This window comes from Festucalex cinctus, chromosome 6 (genome assembly GCF_051991245.1).
Source record: "Festucalex cinctus isolate MCC-2025b chromosome 6, RoL_Fcin_1.0, whole genome shotgun sequence".
NCBI lineage: Eukaryota > Metazoa > Chordata > Actinopteri > Syngnathiformes > Syngnathidae > Festucalex > Festucalex cinctus.
In genome coordinates this window covers 4,472,501-4,490,842 of record NC_135416.1, presented here as the reverse complement: position 1 = coordinate 4,490,842, position 18,342 = coordinate 4,472,501, and the positions used below count along the sequence as shown (strand labels likewise).

The 18,342-nt window shown below is 39.0% G+C and overlaps 1 protein-coding gene across 1 annotated transcript in view; it reads right to left on the bottom strand.

Annotated features, from left to right (window-relative positions):
• Window positions 1-522: 522 nt before the first annotated feature.
• Window positions 523-18,342, bottom strand: part of nr3c2 (nuclear receptor subfamily 3, group C, member 2) — a 76,576-nt gene continuing 58,756 nt past the window's right edge. Inside the window, exons 6-9 of the mRNA XM_077523703.1 lie at window positions 13,792-13,936; window positions 11,305-11,435; window positions 4,758-4,915; window positions 523-3,785 (exon numbers count right to left, since the gene is read on the bottom strand). Coding sequence (XP_077379829.1) covers window positions 3,630-3,785; window positions 4,758-4,915; window positions 11,305-11,435; window positions 13,792-13,936 — 590 coding nt within the window. The 3' untranslated portion in view covers window positions 523-3,629. The remainder of the gene's footprint in view (window positions 3,786-4,757; window positions 4,916-11,304; window positions 11,436-13,791; window positions 13,937-18,342) is intronic.

The following is an 18,342-nucleotide window of genomic DNA, read 5'->3' as shown; positions in this document are numbered from 1 at the left end:
TGAGTCTGACATGGCTTTTTTATTTTTTATTTATTTTTTTTTACATTTTTTATTATTTATTTTTATTTTTTTTATTGATTGTTAAATGATGAATTCTGGTATTTCTGCCATTTGTTCCTTGTCAACATCACTTTCTTTTTTCCTTTTTTTTTTTTTTTAAGATCACAGTTATGACTTATTTTCTGTCATTTTGAACGATGTAAATATGGAATACACGTAGTTTCCGTTTGGGCATAAAATCCAATTGAAATTCGGATGGAGGCTCCACTGTTTTCAAAACGAGGGACGTCCCGATTCCTTGCTCCGCTTTACAAAAAATTGCCCAACGTAAAAGGAGCATAACGCCCGCTAGCTGCTGCTCAACCAAACCTCCTCTGTGCATTAATATTAAAAAAAAAAAAAAAAAAAAAAAAAAAAAAAAAAAAAAAAAAAAAAATAGGATATGGCTAATCCACCAACAAACACACGCACACACACTTTTCACACTGGCAAATTAGGGAAAATAGTTGTTTTTTTTTGGGGGGGGGGGGCGATTGCACTGCTAACGCTCCTCAGTAGCATGACCGTTTATGGGAAATATGTGAAAAACTCAAGTGTCCAAAATTATGGCGTAAAGTGTACCTTCCAAAACTTTCCAATAGCTCTCGCTAGTTAGTAGCTGTACGTTAAGCAGATTAAGTCTCCGTGTTAAATCAACTGTACAGGCTGTGATCGTTTGTTTGTGTGTCAACTGAAAGCATCTAATTTGTATGTCCAAATTTTGTGAGTTCTTACCTGAAACACAAAAGAATACTAGTTTTTTTTGTTTTGTTTTGTTTCTTAATTGGAGTGTTAAAATTAAAAGAAACTGAAAAATCCAATCTTCTTATGTATTTTTGCGGGTAGAATTTATTTGTTGGGTTGTTTTGTAGTTTATAATTTTTTATTTTTTTTTGGTGGGGGGTGACTAAAAATAAAATTTGAGGGTGTTTTCAGGTAACAAACATTTCCAATTTTTTTCAAAGAAAAATAAAAAAATATATATTTTGTTTACTTATTTATATAATTATTATTTTTTTTTTTTATGTATTTATTTCCCCCCCCTAAAACTAATTTAAAAAAATGAGGTGGGTGGCCTCGGATGAAAAAAAAAAAAAAAATTATTTTAAAATTATTCATATAATTTGGTGGAGGTTGTCTAAATATTAAAAAAAAAATACCCAAAAGATATTTATTTTGGCTAAAGTAGAGAAATTATATTGAGTATTATAGAATTATAGAATAGAAATCTATTGACAGGAAGAAAGTTATTTGTTCTGAAATATAATTTTGTTTGTGGATTTGTAAAGAATCAAAATTGCATCTAGTTGTTTCTGCTACAGTTTTTTTTTGGGGGGGGGGGGGGGGCTTTCTTTCTCAGCTAAAAAAAAAAAAAGTTTTTGGCCTCTTAATAACCAACTCACAAAATTGGGACATGTTTTTTGTTGGAGGGCGACGTGTGTGAGTTTGCATTGTTCATTTGAAAGTCAGTGTACTGTACAAATGTTTGGCCTGGCATCGATTATGAAAATGAAGCACCTTAATGTCAAAGTCTGAAAAATCAAAATAACGACAACTCTTATCAAAATGCTTTATTAATGGTATTATTTGTGGGAAGTCGGGTCACAAAAGGGGCTGACTTTGCTTGTGAGTAAAAACAGACGTGAAGTGCACAGCTGACACAAACGACTGAGCAACATGGCTGCCCAGCCGACCAATCCCTTAGCGGCATTTCAATTTTGTTGCTTCTTATTGTCGTGATTGTTCACCCTCCGGAGTGACTCCGTTAGCCGTTTGCATATTACTTTGGATTGTTTCACTGCACATCAGAACTGCAAAAATGTATCGTTGAGTCCAAAATAATTCATACCCCCTCCCAGAAGATTTGACGTTGGGCTGGAAATTGAGACAAAAAAGTGAGAAAATGTTTTGAAAATATAAAGTTGACACAATTTTAGTTGTATGACAGTTTAGTTTGTGTGATTGTTAAAATAACTTTGCTCATTATATTTCATTTCTTGAAAATTACAATTCATGTAAAGTTATTACTTTGTTTTTAATTGTTAGAATGTCGCAATAAATTCTACATTTTCGCAGATTAAAACTTTATTCTTATCAAATTATCGTGTTCTTGTAAAACAACTTTATTCTCATGTTATGTACTTTATTATCATAAGAATATTATAACTGTATTCTTGTAAAGTTTGGACTTTTTTTTTTTTTTCTCAGAAAATTACACTATTTCCTGTATTTTTTTCTCCCTACAGAATTATTTTTTTCACACCCAAATTTATTTTTTTTTGATTATTCTTTTACCTCATACCTTTAAAATAGTTTGCGTTTAAAAATTATTTTAAAAAAAAGTTTTTTTTTCTCTCTTATTTTCCCTAATCTATTTCTTGTAAAACAACTTTGTCATATTATATATTTATGTATAATTTGTATAATTACGTATAATTTCATTTATTGATTAATCAAATCAAATCAAATGTATAAATATGAACTATACTCTTACTTTTAAAAACCTTTTTCTTCAAGGTATTTCTTGTAAATCATTTCTCACATTTTTTTGTCTTTTTTTTTCTTCTTTTTTTCCACAGGATTTTCTTTTTCATTTTTAAGATTTTTTTTTCTCATAAAACTGTTTTTTTTTTCCTCCGCCCCTCTCAATTTTAGTGTTTTTCTCATTAAATTCATTAAATTATCCTTTTCATAAGTAGCTACTTGTTCCAAATGATCTTTTTCTCACCAAAGTAATTTTTTTTTTTAACTTTAGTCTTCCAATTCAGTATTTTCAAAATTCATTATTAAATTCTGTTTCTTAATCTTGCATTTACAACTTTTTCCTCATAAAAAAATATTGATCAACTTTTTAGTCGTGTTATTCAATATTTAGAAAAAAAATGGACTGTTAAAAAAAATAAAAATAAAAAAATAAAAATAAAATCCCCTCTTTCTTGCCTTTTATCCCGCATCCAACGCGTGCAAATAAATGGGCGGGGTTTTGAATCATTTTGGACTTGTGTAACACCAATTGAATTAGAAAGTGAGCTCATGGTGAAGCATGTACAACACGTTATACATGTAGCCCTTGGAATATATTCAACTAGACCTTTGGCCTTATAGTCAAGCGTGTATTTATATTTTTTTGTTGTTTTTTGTCTCCCCTGTAGTCCTGCTGTAGATACGCTGCGAAGCAAAATTCTATCTATTGGCTTAACATACTGTATATTGATTTGCTGCATGTGAGAAACTGCATAAGCCGCAGTTAATCGAAGTGATATTTTCTTTTTTGAAGGATTTTGAGTGCATCTGTGTCGTGTTAGTGTGAATGTAGCACGAGCACATCCGAAGGAAATGTATGGCTTTATCTCCGTTCAAAAGATAGTTAGCGTCTTTGGGGTGCACAGGGGGGTTTTATAAGGGGGGGGGCGGGGCCATGGCAGAGGGATATATTCCCGACTCCGCCCCAAATATTCCGGTCCTTTCTTTTCCTCCAGCGCGTTCCGACGATGCGCGCGCTCGCGGCGCTTCCCCCGTCGCCGCGAGTTCTCAGCCAAGTGTTTTTCAATGTTTTGTTTTTAGTTTGTTATTTTTTTTTTTGTCCCCCGTCACTTCTTGTGGAAGTAGATGGTGTGGGTGAGGCCCGACTCCACCTTTGGTATCTGGTCGCTGATGATCTCCACCAGCATCTCGGGGAACGCCACCTTCAGGGCCTGCGACTCGCGGAAGGTGTAGAAGCAGAAGTCCAGCAGGTTGGCCACCAGCTGCCGCACAAAAACAAACAAAAAATTAGATTCGATACAGAGCAGTTTCAAAGTTCTTATCAGACTCTTTTGGAAAAATTTCCAACAATGCATGGATATTTTTGTCATCTAATAATATCATGGTTTTACAGCTTATTTTTTCATAAAATGATTTTATTCTTTAAATTAGCATTTTTAATTTAATTTTAGAAAAAATACTTTTTACCTTTTTTTTTGTTGAAGACTTGTTTTAGTTCAATTATTACATGTACTTTTTTAATCATTAAATAAATTTGTCAACAAGTAGTACGCAAGTTGTTAAAAAGATTATTTTCAGTGGCCAGTGGGGCACACTTGATTCCGCCCTTTGAATTCTGCCTAGTAACAAGCTTTTTTTTTTATGTGACCAGAACCACGACCAATCCGATATGCAAATGTGCGACTTTTTGACACAACAAGTTATACTGGAGTCCAAAAATGAGCTCTTCTGGGGACGTTTATGTAGCGCAACCAAATTGGACTCTGACTTGTACCCTTGTTTATGGAGCGGAATGGACTTTGACCCCTTTCCAGTTCCTTTTAACTCGCCACAAGGGGGCGCTTGATGCGATTTCAGCATCTCTGATGCATTAACCCAATGATTAGCGTTAGTGAATTTTGGCAAGCGGGCCCTCTACAGTGATCCAGAAAACTGTCAGTTGGCATTGATCCGCCTTCTGTTCTGGTCAGCCGAAATAACCGCAACCCCTCGGGGGGGGGCAGATTGGGATGCAGTAATCCTTATTAGGAGCCGCTGCATCAGCCAACCGCCAAGTATGATCCAAATCCGCTCTGCTGCCATTCCAGAAAGGAAAAGAAAAAAATTCCAACGATATCAGTGGCGCCCAAAATTGCCAGCGAACACCTCCCTGCGTGCGCGGCGCCGCCAAAAGAGGGGGCGGTACTACAGTAGGCGGCGGCTGGCAAGGCCCGCCGCGCCGGGGGCATACTTACACCGTGCATGGCGTCCAGTAGCTTGGTGAGCTGGAAGAAGCGCTGCCAGGTCTGGCCCGAGTTGTTGGTGGCCTTCCCCACCGAGCGCCGCAGCTCCTTGATGTAATTAACGCGCATCTCCTCGAACGCCGCCTGGTTCTTCAGACCCTCTTTGGGAACTGCGAAACGAGTCACCAGACAGAGGGGGCGGGGTTGGACCAATGACAACTAGGATGGCTTTAAGTTTAACCACAGTCTTAGATGGTGTTGTTTGACGAGCCAACTATCTTTTGAACGCACATTTTAGCCCCCAATACAACTTAACACGAAATTGGACGGACACGTTGATCATAACAGAGCACAAAATGTCGGAAAGTGAACAGGAAGTAAATCTAACGGAAAACAGGCTAAGAAAATGAGAAGAAAAAATAAACAAGCTCAACACAAAATTGGGTGGTCTACTCTCAAAAACCCGTGCCCGAATTGAACAGGAAGTCGGCCATTTTGGAGGCTAATTTTGTGAGAAAGGGGTGTGGAAAAAAACTGAAAAAAAATATATTAACCTGACACAGTTTTTACCAATTTACATGAACTTTAGAGGACAGGTATCATAACAGGACCCAAAATTAAATAGGAAATCTGCCATTTTGATTTTAAGCCACCATTATTGAGGGCAAATTCCATAAGAACAGGACCTCAAATGTTAAAAATAAATAAATAAATAAAATAGCCCCTGCAGGACCAGTTCCACCAATTCATGTCTATCGTAACAGGCACGAAAAAGTCTCAAGGACCAATGCCCAAAACTGAACAAGAAGTCGGCCATTTTTGGTGGCAAATTATAATTTAAAAAAAAAAAAAAAAAAGGCCCCTGGAAAGTTCCCCAACACCAATTTCACCATTTGACATGAAATTCAGTGGACATGTCTGTTGTGACCAGGATTATTATAGTTTTGGAATTTTTAATTTTAGTTTGTTTTGATTGTTGTTTTTTTAAATTTAGTTTGTATTAATTCGTTTTCAGGGTGGTTCTGTTAGTTTTCATTTGTTTAAGTTATGTAAAATTTCATTCTAGTTTAGTTTTAGTTAGTTTCAGTATTAGTTTTAGTTTTTTGTTTTTTTTGTTTTAGTTAACTAAAATAACCTTGGTTGTGACAGGACGCATAAGTCTAAAGTTTGAAAGCTGCCAATTTGGGCTAAATTTCCACTTTGTTCATAGACAAACACCTACTATGGAATTTGCCCAAATGAGCTCTGATCAAAAGTAGTCATACTAGATAGATGGGCGGTCCCTAGATCAATATGTGAAAAGCATGACGTCGTCCATTAAAATGAGATGTAAGGCCTAATAGGAAGTGTGGCTTCCACATTCCATCAGATTGTCAGTGGAGCTGGAAAACGTTAAACCAGCTGGAACGTTAGCATCTCGTAAATGCTTCACCAAAAAAACCCAAACTGCCTTTTTATAGCACAAGGTTGAAATTCCGCAACGTTTGTAAGAGCAACAAGTCTAGATGATGATGCGGCGGGAACGGCCGGCCCGTTGGCCACTTCCTGTCGGTTAGCATCGCGTCTGTTTCCGAGAAAGGGACGCTCCTAGGTCAATAACTCCAAAGTGCGCTTGCGTTACTCGTCCGATCGTTTTTCGCCTCTTTCTCTGCACAGATGAGCAAGCGCCTCGAGGCGCGCCGTTCGCCGGGAAGATCCAAAAACAGATTGGTGCGAGGCGGGCGGGACCTATTTCATGGCTGGGCATGATGAAAATGTGCTAATACCCGAAAGATGTGTTTGGACCTTTTGTTGTTGTTGTTTTATTTTTTCTTCTTCTTCGTCTCTTCCTGCTGACCTACATAAACCCTGAATAGAAACTGACCTGGCATTTCGGAGCGGTACAGAGGATGCGACCCCCCCCCATCCTTGAAACGGCTCATCCTCATATCGTGGTAATTGGTGCCAGAGACATTTTTTTTTTTTTTTTTTTTTTTGCGCTGCAAGTTACGCAACCTATTTGGAGGCCTCAATTCGCTGAAAACTTTATTTAAAAGTAATTCAAGAGTGAAGTGTGAAAGGACGCATGAAATAGTCCCACAGTTGACCATTTTGGTATGATGCGGCCATTTTGTGTCACCAGTTTCAACACGACATTTGGTGGACATGTCTATCGTAACAATATGCATGAAAGAGTCTCAAGAACCTTATGCCCGAAATAGAACAGGAAGTCGACCATTTTGAGCAAATTCCATATTTGTTTACGTCACCGTGTAGATGGAGTGCGGAGAAGCATTATTAATTTAAACTGATACTTTACTTATGTAGCCATTTTTAGCAGTCAAACATCAATAGTTTGCCTGTAATAAATTCGATATTTTCATTATTTTTCATGTACAATTAGTACCTTTAAAAACACATTTTGCAGCTTGCTGTCGACTGAAAAATGACATCACAAAGGCAGTTAACCAATCACAGCTCAGCTTGTGAATGTCACATGACCAAACCTAGAAAACAGGTGAGCTGTGATTGGTCGTTACCTGAGCCCTTTGTGATGTCATTTTCAGTCGACAAAGTTGCAAAATGTGTTTTTCAAGGTACTACTTGTACGTGATAAATAATGAAAGTATCAAATTAATTATAGACAAAATATTAACTTTTTATTGCTATAATGGGCTAAATATGTGAAGTATCCCTTAAAAAATATACGTACTTAAAGGGGACGTCAATATGTTCTAGACAGCCCTATGAGTCTAAATATGGTATTTTGTTTAATTTTGCCTGAGTGGAATATGAGTTGAGCAGCAAAATCCAGCAGTTTTTATCACTAACAAAAGGCAGTCAACTTGCCGTCGAGTGAAAATGACATCACAGTTGCTCACACAGCAACCAATCACAGCTCATCTTCAGGAAACAAGCGAGCTGTGATTGGTCATTTACTTGAGCAACATTGATGTCATCTTCAGTCGACAGCAACTGGCAAAATGGCCGCCCCCTGAAATGGTTAAAAATGGCTGGATTTTGCTGCGCTCATATACCACAAATGTAATATTAATCAGAATATCATTTTTAGTGAGGTCACATATAAGACATTGTCAAGAAATATTTAAAGGGATTCTTCACTTATTTACCCATTATAGCGATAAAAAGTGAATATTTTGTCTATAATTAATTTGATACTTTCATTATTTGTAACGTACAAATAGTACCTTTAAAAACACATTTTGCAACTTGCTGTCGACTGAAAATGACATCATAAGGGCTCAGGTAACCAATCACAGCTCAGCTGTTTTTTAGGTTTGGTCATGTGACATTCACAAGCTGAGCTGTGATTGGTTACCTGAGCCCTTGTGATGTCATTTTCAGTCGACAGCAAAATGTGTTTTTAAAGTTTGTACATGAAAAATAATGAAAATATCAAATTTATTCTAGGCAAAATATTGTTTGCCAAAAATAGCTAAATAAGTAAAATATCCCTTTAAGGTCGACTTCCTTTAATAAAAAAAAAAAGCTTATATCTGACCGTGACCAAGAACATTTTGTGTTCCAAGCGATGACTCATTTGCAGTATCATGTCTGCGCAGAGGTGAGGCGAACGCGCCGGCCGAACGGGGTCATCAGACACCGCGGGCTGGATTGAAACCTAAGCCCAAGGTCAGAGAGCATTAGCAGCTCCTCTCCCGTCCTCTTTACTCCCCCCGCGCGCTTTCGTTGGTTCCAGCCCAGAGGCGCTGGTCGTACGGCGACGAGCTCTGACAACGACTGTGTCAACACCCTCTTTCCCCTTCCGCCAGCTTGCTCTCGGAATGGCTGCGACTAACGGCGCTTTCCCCAAAAGTCGCCTAGGAGATGGTACGCTCGCTTGTGAAAATGAGTCACAACCGCTTCCCCGGGGGCTTCCAAATGGTACAGTCGCACTTTACAGTTTTCTCCGCTTGGGAGTAGAAAATGGGCTTTCTAAGCTCACCCCAGCCTAACCTTTACTTGCTTGAATACAACCGGTCGGAATACATTAAGGTAAAACCTCTCCAAACCAAATTCAACCATGCCCCGCCCTCACCATACCATATTTGGAAACCTAGCCAAAAACTTCAACTCCGCCCAAGAATACCCAAAAGGCAGTTGTGCATTGAACACAATCTCATTGTGTGTAGCTCTTTCTTCACCAAATGACAAATGAGAAAGAGGAAAATTGCAGCTCTTGGAGCGCGGCCGAGCTCGGCAGGGCTCGGTGGCAAATCTCCAGACGAGCAGCGAGCACCGGAGAGGGAGGCCACGGCAACAGAAGGCCTGGCGATGACCCCCCTTTGACTCTCCTTTTGTCTTTGTTTTTCCAAGATGGCTTCTTTTTTCGTTCATTGGTTTGTCCTTAAAGCGGTCGTTCGGATTTTTGGACATGAATCTGCATTACATCCTCACTTTTACCCCTGACGGCGTTCCGTGACACGAGTTCTGGTCCGGTTTTGGTCGAGAGGAAAGTAGTCCGGCAAGTTGGCTGGGATCACGGAAATAAAGAGGTTTGCTTCTCAAAAAAACTATTTGTGTTCAAAAGAGTGATACATTTGCATCACAAAACTTCGCCTGAGAAAAAAGTCAGACTCCATTACTGCCGGGCACTATTTTTCTGTTCGTTCGTATCACTGCGCCCTGTAACTATAACTTCGAACAGACAACTTGTAGATTAGTGCGCGTCTATCATGCTGTATGCAGCGCGCCGTGCAGTGATACGAACGAACAGAAAAATAGTGCCCGGCGGTAATGGAGTCTTTTTTTTTTTTTTTTTTTTTTTTTTTTTTCTAGGGTGAAGTTTTGTGACGCTTTATTTCCGTAACCCCAACCAACTTGCCGGACTACTTTCCTCTCGACCAAAACCGGACGAGAACTCGAGTCACGGAACGCTGACAGGGCTAAGTCAGTGCTGATCGCACACTACTAGAGGTGATGATGCAATACAGATTCATGTCCCAAAATCTGAACTATCCCTTTAAATCTACCCTCACTCATTTCATCCATCCATCCATTTTCTTGAACACTTACCCCAGAAACCCTTTTTTTTTTTTTTTTTTTTTTTTTTTTTATTAGAGTGGCGTGTATGAAGTCATTTTGACTATCAGAAGCCAATGTGTTCAGTTTTTTTTCTCACAGTGCGCTTTAAATAGGTAAATATGGCTTTGTAGCACTGTGACCCGGTGACTTCTTTTTGCAGTGACAACTATTTGGAACCAAAGTTAGCTAACTAGCTAGCTAGCTAAGTGCTATACTGTGCCTTGAGATTGTGTCCTTTCATTGTACTTTGGCTTCACTGAATATCTCAAGCCACATTTTAACGTTTTGGTCCATTTCGGTTTGGAAGCGTATATCTTAGGCTTAAAAAAAAAAAAAAAAAAGAAAAAAAAAAGACGACTGAATATGCTTCCTACTTCCAAAAAGATCTACGTCCTCTTTTCTCTGTACATTTTTTGGGCCCAAGAAAAAGTATCCAGCCAGGATTTCACTACCCCAAGTCTGTGTTTTTCTTTGTCAGAATATTTATGATATATAAAAAAACATAATAGCGTGATAATGGATACTTTAGTCTGCATGCATTCTTCGATTTTGTTTCGTGGCCTGTGCTTCTTTTTAAGTACTGCCTTCCAGCACGCGCGATCTAAACTTGAACTAAATTGAAAATTTGTGTCCTCTTTCCCCAGAAAACGTACACATTTTGGGACCTAAAGTCTTTTCAAGTTTGTTTATTGTGGCTACTCACTTATTTTTCTTTCTGTTTTTTAAAGTAATATTTCAGTCGACTTCAGTTCAGAACATCACGGTACGGTTTTGAATCATAAATCTTGGGCGAACACACTTATGCTACGTCCTAGGGCAAAAAGTCCTGCACAACTTTATTTTTTTTTTCATGTGAAAACCTATTGTTTGTCTCTCAGTGCATTTTGTCCAATCAGAATGTCTGGAAAAATCTCCGTCATCCGACTTTTTTTTTTTTAAGTGCATGCTGACGTCTCCATCCGCCATAAATATTTCCACTGATTGGCACCCGGTGTTGGCGGCTCAACGAAGTCTAGCCAGCATGCAGACTTCTCAAACTCGCCACTAACGCTTCTCGCTCCACCAGCGCCAGTATGTAAAATGCATGAACTGCGGGTCCCGGTGGACTTTTGAAACTTTTTTTTTTTTTTTTTGCTGTGTTTAATAGCCACTGACGGGTGTAGATGGTGACAGTCTGTAGACGTGATTGGTGGGGGGAGAGAAATTTGAAATGAGTGACCTCTTTTCCCATGACATATCGGGACCTACAAATGTCTGGGATTTGAAAATTACCCAGTATTTCACTCCTTGCTGAATTCAAATTGTATTTTTGGACAAGTGAGAGTAGAGGATGATAAACGACCGTATGAAACTTCAGTCTGCATTCGTTTATCTGGTGCTCTGTAAGTTTCTCTTTTAAGTCATGGCTAAATGTCCGACCATCCATCCTGAAAAGTCTTCCAAACCTTTTCTACTGAAAACCACTAAAGCTTTAAAACTTTTAGCATTTCGCGACAAAGCTGTACACGGGCTTGTAGCTGGCTGTCTTACTCACTTGTGCTGAGAAGCAGCAGGACCTTCATGGAGAGGAACTCGTCGTAGGTGAGCTGCAGCCGAACAAACTCTTGGCTCACCTGCCTCATGCCCAGACACAAGCTGTACATGGCGGACTGCTGCATCCGGTCCCTGGAAATAAACGAGGAAGGACGGTTAAGTGGTGGGAATCACACTTAAAGGAAGGGTCTTCCGTTTTCACTCAGGAAAATGCACCATATAAAAATACAGGATGTACAGCCATGAACTCCTTCTCAATCGACACCTCCGGGCTTCTGTTAATGTGTGGTGGTGATTTTTTTTTTCTAAATCCCCACACCCCCAGCCTGTATTTTGCCATTTTGTGTTTGTTTTGTCAACAGCGGGATGTTTCTGTGCACAGACAGTTATTTACCCCTCCAGCCAATCGCAGAGCGGGGGTTGGCGGGGGGCGTGTCGCTAACGGTCTGCAGACGGGGCCGGGCGAATTTGTCAGCTGCATTTGATTTTTTTTTCACTCACTCACTCACTCACTCACTCACTCACTCACTCACTCACACAAGAGCTTGAGTGAGTGAGTGAGTGAGTGAGTGGGGCCGGGCGAATTTGTCGGCTGCATTTGATTTTTTCACTCACTCACTCACTCACTCAGTGAGTGAATGAGTGAGTCAGACTCCATTACCGCCACACAAGAGTGAGTGAGTGAGTGAGTGAAAAAAAAATCAAATGCAGGCGACCAATTCACCTGGCCCCACTCATTCACTCACTCACGCACACAAGAGCGTGAGTGAGTGGGGCCGGGCGAATTTGTCAGCTGCATTTGATTTTTTTTCACTCACTCACTCACTCACTCACTCACACAAGAGCTTGAGTGAGTGAGTGAGTGAGTGAGTGGGGCCGGGCGAATTTGTCGGCTGCATTTGGTTTTTTCACTCACTCACTCACTCACTCACTCACTCACTCACTCACTCAGTGAGTGAATGAGTGAGTCAGACTCCATTACCGCCACACAAGAGTGAGTGAGTGAGTGAAAAAAAATCAAATGCAGGCGACAAATTCGCCTGGCCCCACTCACTCACTCACTCACTCACACAAGAGCTTGAGTGAGTGAGTGAGTGGGGCCGGGCGAATTTGTCAGCTGCATTTGATTTTTTTTCACTCACTCACTCACTCACTCACACAAGAGCTTGAGTGAGTGAGTGAGTGGGGCCGGGCGAATTTGTCGGCTGCATTTTATTTTTTCACTCACTCACTCACTCACTCACTCACTCAGTGAGTGAATGAGTGAGTCAGACTCCATTACCGCCACACAAGAGTGAGTGAGTGAAAAAAAATCAAATGCAGGCGACAAATTCGCCTGGCCCCACTCACTCACTCACTCACTCACTCACTCACTCACTCACTCACACAAGCTCACTCACTCACTCCCCGCTCTGCGATTGGCTGGAAGGGTAAACAACTGTCTGTGCACAGAAATGTCCCACTGTTGACAAAACAAACACAAAATGGCAAAATACAGGCTGGTTTAGGAAAAAAAAGTCACCACCACACATTAACAGAAGCCCAGAGATGTCGATTGAGAAGGAGTTCATGGCTATACATCCTGTATTTATATAACGCATGTTCCTGAGTGAAAACGGAAGATCCTGCCTTCCAGGAAGCGCTCTTCAGAACACATTAAATAGCAAAACTGAGAATCAACTGCTCAGATGGTACCAAAAAGCCAGGCTGGGCTGGAGGGGCGTGTGAGTAATTAAGAGTTTGAGGCAAGTTCTGCGTTACGTACGCCACACCACCTAGCTAGCAAAAAACTTTGACAGGCTACTAGTGCGGCTAATATGCTAATATATAGGTAATTTACAATCTCTCCAGTATATTTAACATAGTATAATTATGTAACATGTATGTACTGTAATATTGATGGACCATAGCCGTAACATACACTACGGTAATAATAACATACCAACATCAAGATAATAAAAGTTGATCTTTGTGCTGAGTGTCTGCACATATTCTCTCCAGCTCTTTGCCTGATTTTTTTAATTTTTTTTTATTTTTTGCTGACTCACTGCTCAAAGTGAGCTGCTGCTTTTCGCAGCGCTTTATAGTCTCTGAAAATTGTTTCTACTTGTCTCCAAATTGTTTTCCCTCGGCCGGAAGAACTCATCCTGACATTTGCGCTCAGGCAACTCACACACACACACACACAAGTCAGCGGCGACCAGCTGTAAAAACAATTAGTCGCTCAATTTTTTTCCCAGCCAAGCGTGACATCAGAATTCCTTTTTTTTTTTTTTTTTTTTTTTTAAAGAGGAAGAAACGTCCCATCGAGCACTAACTCAGTAAACAGGCATGTTATGGTGTCTTGTGATGGGATCAGGCAGATATTAGTTATAAAAACATTAGCTTTTCACAAACTGTCTATTGAAACCAGAGGTTTTATTTATTTATTTTGTTACGTGGTGGGCCCAGAACATATACGCCACTGTATGCGTGTGTGTGTACGCACTCGTTGAAGATGAGGTCAGGAGCGAAGTAGAGCAACTGTCCGTTGGTGTGTTTGTAGGAGCGCCAGCCGAGACAAAACGAGGACAGACACATCCACGAGTACTGGATCAGCGTAATTTGGTCCTCGATGGGCAGGCCCCGAAAACCTAGCGCAGAAACGCACAAAGTCAATCTCAAGTCCACTAACAAAGGCTTGACACATTTTTGGGGGGTTTGTCATGCATTCTGGTACAAATTGTTTGTATTGAACATTAACACTGTGCTTAAATATTGGATTTTAAAAAGTATTTAAGTAATGCTTCAGTTCTTAACTCTTTGGCTGCCAAAAACGTTTAATGACGTATGCTAAAATCCTAATGAATGCCGCCATAAACGTTAATTGATGTTTCCTAAGTTTTTCTTTTATTTTTTATTTTTTTTTTTTTAATCAATTGGCAGTGGAGCGCTGCCTGCTCAATGGGTTGTGGAATCCCAAAACACCCACGAACTATGGCCAGCAGATGGCAGCATTGTATCTCTTTTAAATCTGATGAAATCGAACGTTGTCAACGATGACGTGAACAATCAAAGTCTTTGTCACTTTAAATCTAATTCACAGTGTCACTAAACACAAAAATAGTGTCAATGTTGTGTAAAAAATAAAATAAAAATATTTTCACAAAAAGCATGTTTTCTCTATTTTTTTTTTCTATTTTTGCTTATGTCACTCAAATGACCTATTTTCAAATGGTGATTACTAAAGAACGGAATAAGGTAGAAACATACTTTTTTTTTTTTTTTTTAAGAGCTATGTAGTCGTAGCCAGAAATCAGTGGAAAAATTACTGTTGATATGCTAATCAAAGGATTTGGATAATTAAAAAATGGCTCAAAACGATAACGCTGTTAAAATAGTTGTCGATTAATTTGATAATCGATTAATTGATTAATTTTGACAGCTCTGGTTTAGTCAAGTGAAGTTTGCAAACTGAGCCCTTGCGCACTGTGATGTCATTGTCAGGCGACATCAAGTAACAAAATGGCCGCACCCTGACAATGGTAAAAACAGATGATATTTGCTGATTCGTTCGTATTCCACAAACTTTTAGATTAGTGTGACCGAGTAGAACCTACTACGAGAAAAAAAAATTGACTTCCTGTATAAAAAGTAGCTGACAAGTGTAAACAAACGAAACGCAGTTTCCCCTTACAGTATCGCACATCTTTTCCCAAGTGTTTCCTTATCGCTGCGATTCATTTGCAATCCGCACGTCAGGGGTATAACGCCGCATCTTGTGGTAACGTGCAAAAATCCCAGCGAGGATTCCAGTTATGATGCCTTGCGAGGGCCTCCAGAAATAGAAACAAGAACGGGAGCGCTGCCAAACTCTCAATCAATGCCTGGCGAGGAGCTCCACATGCGCCACATAACAACACCAAAAGGCAACTGAGGACAGACGAGCGACTTATCCGCCAGGCGCTGCGACTATTTGCGTCTGTGGGGACGTCGCTCGCATTCTGTAATACTATACGCGGGGCGCCTCGACATATGAGTTCGAGCTGTTCCGTCAATGCGCTTGTAAGTCAAAGACTTGTATGGTATTCCGTCGCCTTTGAAATGAATCGAAACGCCGTGAATCCGTTCCGGGCCATCCAATGGCGTGCAAAGGTGGGATCTCGCATCCGACCGAGTGAGGGCATCCGCAGCACCGCTAATTCACATTTGAATAGTGTGGAAACTGACAGTTTAGATTTGTTTATTTTTTTTATGATTTCATTTTTTTTTTTTAAATAACTTTTTTTTTTTAAGTGTGAAGCAGAAGTTTGGTCCTGAAATTTTTGTCCTTCATAAAACCCCCCAAAACATATTTAAACAGGTCAATTTGACATGCGATATAGTTGAAGAGTTTCACTTTACAGGAATTATTAATAAAATGCATATTCATAAGTAATAATCAAAACATGTTAACTCATTCACTCCCAACCATTTTCACTTAAGTGTTTTCCTGGATTTTGACTGATTTTTCAAGGCCCGCGAAATATTATGTTCTATTGCTATAAAAATATGGAACATACCAAAAGAGAGATTAGAGTCTCTTCTATTATCAGGGAAAAATAGTATATTCCTATCAGTTTCTGCTGTGCAGCAATTAGCAATAGAACATAGCTAAGTTGCATCGTTTTTCTCAACTCTGCTTAGAACTGTGGGAAAACTGTGGGAGTTTTAACATGGCCTAGTTGATCTCTTATACTCTGCTGCCACTCAACCATTTTATGCAGTAGAGAGACTGCATAAAAGCCTTCTCTATGCTCTGGCATAAAAAAAACAAAAAACAAAAAAAAACGTATAAATACGTCTTTGGGACACTTAAAACATTTAAAATATGACGTATTTATACGTTTTTGGGAGCTAATGAGTTAATATAATAAAATTTTGAAAAATGAACCAAAAAAGGCCAGCAAAGCGTTACTCTAAAATTCTGAATAATTATGCATCAATTGACCAACATAAAACTTTATAGCTAACATACAAAATTGCGAATTCCAAAAATATATTGTGAAAAATGTGCTTTTATGGGTTTTAATCTGCCTCGTACTTTACAGCAATCATGAATAAAAGAGGCAAATTTGAAAATAATTATTTAAAAAAATATTAAATTGAATTATTTTTAAAAAAACAAACTTCGTCAATTTGAATAGCTGTAATTTGAGAACATTACAATAAAAATCTAAAATAAAATATGTACTAAAATATCGAGAAAGCCAGTAAAAATGAACATGTAAAATAAAAAATCTTATATAACTCACATTGCCCCCCCCAAAAAATCATGAACATTGTGAATTAAAAAATAGAGGCCACAAATTTTGACTGTATTTTCACTTTAAATATTAAATAAAATAAAATGAAAAGTGGCCAAGAGAAAAAGTTTTATCGTGAGAATGTTGTACATTAATAACAAAACTTGATTTTTCTGTGCATTTTTTTTTTCCCCCTTGCGTAGCAATTTGACCAGCAATGTAACAGGACGATATTTAATACGCTTCTGACTTTCAAGCTAACTGGTTGATATTCCCCCACGGAACATCTTTATCTCATCTAACTGCACTTTAATGAGACGCATCAGAGCCAACATCTGGCCAGAGCGGTGATGTAAATGCCTTCGCTCTTATAAATCCCCATTTCTATTTAATGCTCAAATAGGATTTTCATTGGTAATCTCATTGGAAGATTTGCCGAACGGTTTCCAGGGCTTGAAAGGAAAGAAAAGCGGGAAGCCTGACAGACAACGCGAGCCGGCGCGGCTATGAATATCGTCTTCATTAAAACGTGCAATTGCATTACAAGAGGCTTTTCATTTACATTTTATTGGACTGACATTTAATAGAGAAAGCGGAAGGTCCAACGTGAGTCGCGGATGGCGGGAATAATTCATGCACTTTGAGTTTTTAGCATTTTTTTATAACTGTCTTACAAGTGTATAAAGATGATGCCAGCGGATTTCGAACATCCTAACTCATTTTTCAAAGCAAACAGAATATTGTGTTCTTTTGCCACGTATACAACATGGGTACCACATGAAAGATCGCATTCCATTCTTTCATTAGGAAAAAAAAGTGTGTTTCTACCTTATTCTGTTCTTTAGTAATCCGCATTTGAAAATAGGTACGTTGAGTGACATTGAGCGAAAATCGAAAAGAAAAGATACATTTTCTCCACAACAGTGACTTTGATACTAATATTTTTTGTTTAGTGACGCTCTGTGTGATTAGATTAGATTAGATTTAATGTTACAAAGGCTTTGATCATTCACGTCAACCTTGCAAACGTTCTATTTCATCAGATTGTGTCATGTTTCGTTGGAATTCGCAGCTCTAGTTAGGGCCCGAGCAGCTACTAATAAACTTGAGTTGAGTTGAGTTGAGTAATTTCATACACCGGCACCCCATTGCAAAGAGATACAATGCTGCCATCTGCTGGCCATAGTTAGTGGGTGTTTTTGATTTCACAACTCATTGACCCGGCTGCGCTGCTGTGCTTGGGCGTTGCACTGACCACTGATATATAAAGAAGAAAAAAAAAGCAGTTGACGTCACTTAACGTTTATGGCAGCATACATCGTGATTTTACTAAACGTTATTAACTCATTCACTCCCAGCCATTTTCACAGAAGCAGTCCCGTTCGCTCCCGGCTGTTTTACTGGATTTTGACTGATTTTGCAAGGCTCACAGAATATTGTGTTCAATTGCTATAAAAGCATGGAACAAATGAAAGGTTAAAGTCTCTTCTATCATCAGGAAGAAAAAGTATGTTTCTATCTGTTTCCGTTTTGCAGCAATTAGCATTAGAAGAGAGCTAAGTTTCATCAGTTTTCACAAATCTATTTAAAATTGTAAGTAATTTAGCTTTTTTTCTACATGGCACTGGTTGATCTCCTTTGCTGTGTTGCCACCTACTGGCCGTTTGTGTAATAACTACCATTTCTGCAACCGTTCTTTGCAGTTGAGAGGCTGCATCAAAGCCTTCTGTATGCTCTAGCATATAAAAAAAAACACACAAAAAAAAACGTATAAA